Below are 7,650 nucleotides of genomic sequence, written 5' to 3' on the forward strand. Positions count from 1 at the left end.
GCTAGCCCCCACTAACATATTTCTCTCAACATGCAAGCATGCCACCTCATCATTTAACATGCATAAGGAAAGGTCCACCTCAACATGCAACTATTCATATTAAAAATCCACTACAACATGCATGCATGTAAAATTTCATTTTATTATGCTATTTACGTTTAATTCTTATATACTTTCAAAAACTATTGTTTCAAGAATTCATATTCCATATAATCAAAATCTCATTAAAATATTGCAAACATTCCCGCAACAACGTGTGGGGCATCATCTAGTTTGTGAAAACTGCATGTCCATGAGTATGAGGGGAAGTTGCACACCGACTGCCCGATAATTGCAAATCGACTGCTAGACAGTTGCACATAATGAGGACCAAATTGCACACACATAAATTCATTAAAATATACCCATATGAGATCTAGTTTTAAAGAGCACATCATGATGATTCCAACGGTGAATGCGGATCTTAATTTCGATGTTCGGTTTAAAAGTTATGACTTTAAAAGAAATTAAACTCGGATTAAATGCGTTCACACATATTAGCATCAGTGAAAACTGCACGTCCATGAGTAGGGGAAATATTCACACCAGCTACCAGATAGTTGCGCCAAACATTAACTAAATTGCACACAAAAATGTTTATCAAAACATACTCATGCGGGATCTATTTTCGAAGAGCACGGCGCGAGGATTCCAACATTGGAAATGGATTTTAATTTCGATGTTTGATCAAATATGGCCTTTTGAAAATTCTAAAATTTGAATTAAGTGCGTTCACATTCACATGAATACTTTTCTGATACCTTCTTCTTTCTTCCTATTCGCATGGTACTTTTCTAATATGGATTAGGGGGCAAAATATTTTCAAATATGCCCGGTCACTCCAGACATCTAACGAGCGAACGGCCACCCACTAGACGCGTCCTACTATAAAGCAGTGAGCCTATCGATGACGCTATCCGGCAAGGGACCAAACCATAAAGATAACGGTGTTGAGAACAAATAGATTATGGCTAAGATGAGCAATGTTAATCATAATAAAAATTGTGCAAAAGATTGCAGCACATTGGTACCGCCCTATCAAGCTGACAAGCGCCATTCCTTTATTACTAGATCGGTACCGTGCCTTGGCGCGGGGTGCCGGTCCCAACGATATTCTCAAGCAGGTAATAATCAAGTTTGTAGGAAGCATGCTTCGGCTCATATATTCAGATTTTTTGGTTCAAAAGAAAGAACAAACATTCACTTGTACAACATGAGAGGGCAAGTACTCAGAGCAGGAAAATAAAAAGAAAGCAAAAGCCAAACACAGTGGCGATAGAGATGGTAAAACATGGTACTACGGGTTCTTCTTCATGTGGAATGTGACCACTTTGTCAAAGAATTAGGGGCGCCGGTCCCAACGATATTCTCAAGCAGGTAATAATCAAGTTTGTAGGAAGCATGGTTCGGCTCATATATTCAGATTTTTTGGTTCAAAAGAAAGAACAAACATTCACTTGTACAACATGAGAGGGCGAGTACTCAGAGCAGGAAAATAAAAAGAAAGCAAAAGCCAAACACAGTGGCGATAGAGATGGTAAAACATGGTACTACGGGTTCTTCTTCATGTGGAATGTGACCACTTTGTCAAAGAATTAGGGGCGCCGGTCCCAACGATATTCTCAAGCAGGTAATAATCAAGTTTGTAGGAAGCATGGTTCGGCTCATATATTCAGATTTTTTGGTTCAAAAGAAAGAACAAACATTCACTTGTACAACATGAGAGGGCGAGTACTCAGAGCAGGAAAATAAAAAGAAAGCAAAAGCCAAACACAGTGGCGATAGAGATGGTAAAACATGGTGCTACGGGTTCTTCTTCATGTGGAATGTGACCACTTTGTCAAAGAATTAGGGGCGCCGGTCCCAATGATATTCTCAAGCAGGTAATAATCAAGTTTGTAGGAAGCATGGTTCGGCTCATATATTCAGATTTTTTGGTTCAAAAGAAAGAACAAACATTCACTTGTACAACATGAGAGGGCGAGTACTCAGAGCAGGAAAATAAAAAGAAAGCAAAAGCCAAACACAGTGGCGATAGAGATGGTAAAACATGGTACTACGGGTTCTTCTTCATGTGGAATGTGACCACTTTGTCAAAGAATTATCATAACAGAGCCGGTCAACGACATGATCAAACATTAGTTTCTTTGTGCGTTCCTATAACAAAATGCAATCAACATGAAAATAACTTTAAACTGACTGAATATTATTTCATAAAACCAAATGGGCACTTCTCCAACACATGTTCTGCATATTCTAATTCTGATAAAGCCAAGTACAAACCTGAAATTATGGAAATAATATCAGTTTAAAAACATCCAGGAATGTAAGTTAACTAAAACGAATGTCAGTTTAGCTCAATGCTACAAATTGTAGAATTCACAAAAAAAAACTAAACACAAAAAGATATCTAATGCAGGAAATTGCTGAGCCAAAACATTTTGAGCCAGATAAAATAACTTTAAACTTTGTTTCTGTGACCTAGAACCCGAATATGTCAACGACCTGGACTGCAAGTTATGTGGCGAACCGGCCGGAAACCTTATCAAGCTCCATGATGCCGGCAACCTGCAAGCCAAAACGATGGATGTAGCAGCGGTGAGAGAGGGGGGGGGGGGGGGGGGGAGACAAACAAAGGGTCAACACAGGCACAAAGAGTCAGGACACACACACACACACACACACACATATAGAGAGAGAGAGAGGCCGAGGATTGAACAAATATTGAATTCTGTAGGCAAACACAAAGGCACAACATATGCAACATAACATCTCAAGTAAACCTATAGAAGTGACAGTGAGAAACTTAAAAAAAAAGGGAACAGGCTCATCAGGGGCTTGGGAGCGTTGATGTGAGGTCTTGACCTTGAGGGAAATTGTCCGTGTCCTAGAAGTACCTAAATGGATGAATAGAAAGAGTCACAATAAAGCAGAAGGCGACTAAAATGTCACAACAAAGCATGCTAAATTGTTGTCCACCAGGTCTTTCACAGGTTGTTATGTATTATATTTCCTTCCCATTAGTGTATAAGGTTGTGCACTAAGGTCACCAAGGTAAGAACATGCAGAAATTAAATCGAAGTTGGTCAGATACGCAAATAGCACCCTATATTAGTAAGCAAGAGGTGCATACTTCCATTTATCAGTAGATTTCAACATATGTTTGTTTTTGTATAAAGAATAATAAATGTATATATATATATGTGCTAGTAAAAAACTATAAAATCATGTACTACATCAGTAAAATCGATACGATCCAACATAGCACATGCTGTGATAATATGCACAGCCGGTCGACATAGAACGTAACTCGTGCTTACCATCATTTAGATTAAAAAAGGACGGGGAAGCTACTACAACTTCCTGTACTGGTCATCTAATACAAATAAACAATGCAGGAAAAGCCTCTTTTACTTGGACCATACATAACAACAAGAGATGGTGACCGTGTAAAATAAATTACCGGCAGTGGAGATCAGTGACAATCGTGACACGTCACCATAAAAGCCATAAGCCCTCCCACACTCATCATACGTAAATACACAAGAACATAAGAAAATATATTTTTTAGGAAAAAAGTTCAAAAATACACATTTTTTGCTTGTGATGATATACATGCAGCAGTTAATGTATTATCCATAAAACAAAGAATGTATGCCTCATATTAATCATCCTTTCACACATAACTTAACATGCAGCAAAAAGATTTAATCTATAGTTCAAGATTAATGAACGCAAAATGAGTGAGTCCTTTACAGTAAGGCAATTATTGATTATAATGGAGTGTGAAGACATCATATATTTACTTGATGGAAATTGCAGTCATGAAAAGCATGAGTCGAGTACCTTCTGGTTCGCCCAATTTGCCCGTGGTCATCAAAGGTGTTCTCGAGATCAAACAACCAAGTATGAACTCCCAGACTTCTGACCAAATAGCAGGGTGTACACCTTAAACCACAGAGAATAGAGAGCCGGCCATGTTAGAGATTATATAAGGAGAGGTAGGCAAAAAAGTAATGGTCTTAAAATAAAATGAGGGATGTCTCAGATATCTTTACCCTTGTCAGGATCCAGTTTAGAACATAGGGAATATTTAGGGAGCCTTGTTGCAGAAATATAGCATGCCATTTTCAATCACCCAATGTTTTTGAAGCTGAAACTGAACCGATTGGCACTATTGATTTAGCACACTTCTCAGAGATTTGAATCCTTCCCATGGTGCCTCATTCCAACTGTACGCATACCCATGCCAAATTGATCTCATTTGTAGGAGAGGGGGAATAACTGGAGAACATTTGAGTAAGTCAGGAGCCTCAGGTTCAGATGCCAATGAGGACGAATTGAGCATGCCAACCACTATATTCACATAATAAGATGAACTCACGTCGCACCAAGCATCGAGTTGTGCATAATGCTTATTAAAACAAAAGAAATATACTTCGCGGGAAGCAACATCGATTAATTACATTCTGAAATATGTTGCTCTAACATCCAGGAGTGAATCCTAGATTGCTTAAGCTAAAATACACACAGTATTCTAGTTCAGTTCGACTGCTGGTTTGTTGGCAGTATATCCATTCCAAACAATCGCTTCCATTCTATTTTAGATTTGTTGGCAATGACCAAATATTCACAGAATTCCCTCAGAGAAACACTACAATATACTAATCTTAAAACAGCTTCTGCCAAATAAATTCTAAACCTCATCTAGCAACATATTTGTGCATTGCAACTGAAAGTTCGTTTAGAAAATTAGATCCCTAGAAGAATCAACTCGTAGGTGTGCAAGACGTATCTCAGCTGACCTATGCAAGTGCTTGCAGGCAACTGTTAGTGGAGCCAGCAGAACCTGGTGAACCATGAACCTGAAGCTCTTTGTCAGCCATTGCGACCTGAAAGAAATTCCTCATGATTTTCTTGCAATTCCTATAGACAATCCCTGGATCAATAAAGCTCACTCTGATTTGCTAAAAGAATAATTTACTTTATTCCTGTTTATATGTTTTGCTTACTCAGCCTAAATCAGTAGCTTTAAAATTTATTTGTGGTCTCAGTAAATTATACACCAACAATGAACTGCTATATACCACCTCTGAAACGTCTAAAACATGTTTCAAATCTGTCTCAGTTGTTCTTATTGAAGAACTGGCTACCAGCTGTTTTATTTCAAGCACCTGCAGTTCGTAGAGAAAAACAAAAGATATCCTGCCTAATGGCAGAAGGACCAACCATCCACGGAGTAGTGGTCAGGTGACCATAGTCAAACAATTCACGTACATAGTCTAAAGGCCTGTGTGGTTTTCGTGCACCAGGATATAAGAACTTCAAAAGGATATATCTACATAACCAGTGCAATGGTCCAGCCAAAGGTACATGACAACAAAAGCTCGTTACACACACTACCTACGAAGCACCTGGTACACATCATACATACGAACAGGATATAACTAACTACAAGGCTAGCAGCAGCAGCTGTTCCTGAAATAGATCACAAGACCTAACTTGTGCATGCGTCTACACACATCATGATCAGGGAGGGAACCAAGCCTACCAAATCGGAACACATCAGGGATTGAGAGAGAAAGAGAGAGAAGGAGAAGAAGAAGGAGAAGAAGAAGAAGCATAGGGGACGGGGGAGGAGACCTTGATATGGTGCATCCATGGCGGCGGCGGTGTGGTCCGAGGTTGATGGTCGCGTCCAGCTCGACGGCGGCGCGGATCCAGAAGCCCTCGCCGTGGCTGTGGCCGTGGCAAATCTGGCCGCCACCTAGGGAGAGGCCGGCGGTAGGGGGAGGGAGAGGGCGCGGTGGTTGGGCGCCGGCCAGGAGGTGGAAGGAGGAGGAGGGCGCGGCGGCGGCGGCTGCCGAAGGCTCCTCCTAGGCGCGTCTCCTCCGCCTGCGGCGCCGGCAGACTGCGGCCGCATCTGGGTCAGACGGCGACAGAGAGGAGATGGAGGCGGCCAGCGTCTCCATCCTACGAGATGGCTGGCGGTGACGACTGCGAGAGGGGTGGAGCGAGTGGGAGATGACGGGGCGAAGGGGAGGATGGCTGGCGGCGACGACTGCGAGAGAGAGAGAGACATGCGGGAGAGAAGCGAGGAGAGGTCGAACCCTAGGCGTCTCTTCAATCGGGGAGGAGGCAGCGAGAGGCAGCGAACCGGGAAAGGGCACGTTCCACCGGCCTATGGAAATCCCAATATTGCCCTTGGCGGGATGCTGTATTAACCGGCGGTGGCAGCAGATATTTACCGCGAAGTGAAACTGTTCATTGCTACAGGGACTCGGTTATGATCCGGCGGCCCAAATCATCTGAGGGCTCGATCCGACGGCTAGAATCGCATCAGGAAAACGGATCGGACGGCCAGAATCCACTAAACTCTGAGAGCGCCCGGGAGTCACTGGATCTCTTATTTCTCGATGCCATGAAGATAACCTCTTAATTTATTCAGCCGGAACACATGCCGGTCGATCATGCATGGAGTGGCATATACATATGGCTACATGTATACTAGGTCGGTGCAGTTTCTGTAGCAGATGCATGTAAAGAGGTTGTCACAATGGCCGTTGTCGAAGCCCTCGGCCCTGCAGGGCCTGTTGCACGTGCCTCTCCGGACGCATGGCGTTCCGTCCCACGTTGTGCTATTTTGCTTTTCGCAGCCATGCGACCCCATTTTTTCTGCATCCATCCACAGACAACACGAATTAACCATGCATCAACTAAACTAATTTGAATCAGTCTGACCACGAGATGTTTTGGGAGATGGTCTTCCTACCAGATGACAGGACAAGCAGCATCACCAGCCACAGGCATGTAAAAGCCTTGGTGGTTCCCAGTGGTCCTTTAGCAGCGTTCTTTATGTATGATGCCATATCGAAGAGGTAATGTGTGTTTGTTTTTTCTAAATGAAACTGATGGGTGTGGGAGTATATCCATGATCTGTATTTATAGCAAAATGTCAACGTTGACACGATTATTGGTGAGATATCAATGTGTCTCATCAATGCTTATCCTAACGTCTAGCTAGTTTTAATTTCAATTCTAAACATGGTTGGTGCCTTATCTGAACGCCTAATTTTAGACATGATTGATTGCCCATGTCTTTCTTTTGCGGGGAAAACGGGGTAGTAGTGTTGGAAATATTAGCACTTTCTCGATTAATCTAATCCACGAGTAAACAGTAAACATGGCAAATATGATATGCATCTCATACCGATACCTACACATGTGAGCACGTATAGTACATAGAACCGAAACATCTATAAACATCATATATACGGCTAGCACATGAACGAGTAAATATGGGATGAACGAGTCATACCCTCTGGTTGGCCAGGCCAACGCGGCGGCGGCGGCGGCAGCAACCTCGGCATCGGTCGAGGCCTTCTTCTTAGCGGCTTCGTCGTCAGCCATGGAGTCGATGCAGGGGAAGTAGTGGAAGCAGAAGCGGTCGGTGAAGGGGACGGATCGGGAGCAGTCGCGTCGAGACGTTCCCCAAAAAACCTTATTACTGTTCTCCCGGGCAGGATCTCAAACAACAGGGTTCTGGAGGCACCTGCTCTCCCGACCAACCGTGCACGCGGTCGTTGGGATGGAATCGCCGGAAGCAGCACA

General features: G+C 42.8%; 1 protein-coding gene across 1 annotated transcript; it reads right to left on the reverse strand.

Annotated features, from left to right (window-relative positions):
• Nucleotides 1-1,210: 1,210 nt before the first annotated feature.
• On the reverse strand, nt 1,211-6,165 carry LOC125514924 (uncharacterized). The gene is made up of 7 exons (XM_087528769.1): nt 5,683-6,165; nt 4,845-4,931; nt 4,098-4,323; nt 3,886-3,987; nt 2,905-2,936; nt 2,570-2,607; nt 1,211-2,322 (listed from the first exon to the last, which is right to left on the reverse strand). The coding sequence occupies exons 3-7, from the start codon at nt 4,165-4,167 to the stop codon at nt 2,178-2,180; spliced, it is 387 nt and encodes a 128-aa protein (XP_087384895.1). The 5' UTR covers nt 4,168-4,323; nt 4,845-4,931; nt 5,683-6,165; the 3' UTR covers nt 1,211-2,177.
• Between the last annotated feature and the right edge of the window lie 1,485 nt (nt 6,166-7,650).

The sequence above is a fragment of the Triticum urartu genome, chromosome 6A, assembly GCF_056163025.1.
Source record: "Triticum urartu cultivar PI428250 chromosome 6A, HENAU_Tu73, whole genome shotgun sequence".
Classification (NCBI taxonomy): Eukaryota; Viridiplantae; Streptophyta; class Magnoliopsida; order Poales; family Poaceae; genus Triticum; species Triticum urartu.

Excerpts from the sequence above, each read along its gene's own strand:
- LOC125514924 (XM_087528769.1), bottom strand. The coding sequence starts at position 4,167 with ATGGCATGCTATATTTCTGCAACAAGGCTCCCTAAATATTCCCTATGT. Across the intron at positions 3,988-4,097 it reads TAAACTGGATCCTGACAAGG|GTGTACACCCTGCTATTTGG; the intron begins GTAAAGATATCT and ends CTGTGGTTTAAG. Across the intron at positions 2,608-2,904 it reads CACGGACAATTTCCCTCAAG|GTTGCCGGCATCATGGAGCT; the intron begins GTCAAGACCTCA and ends TTTGGCTTGCAG.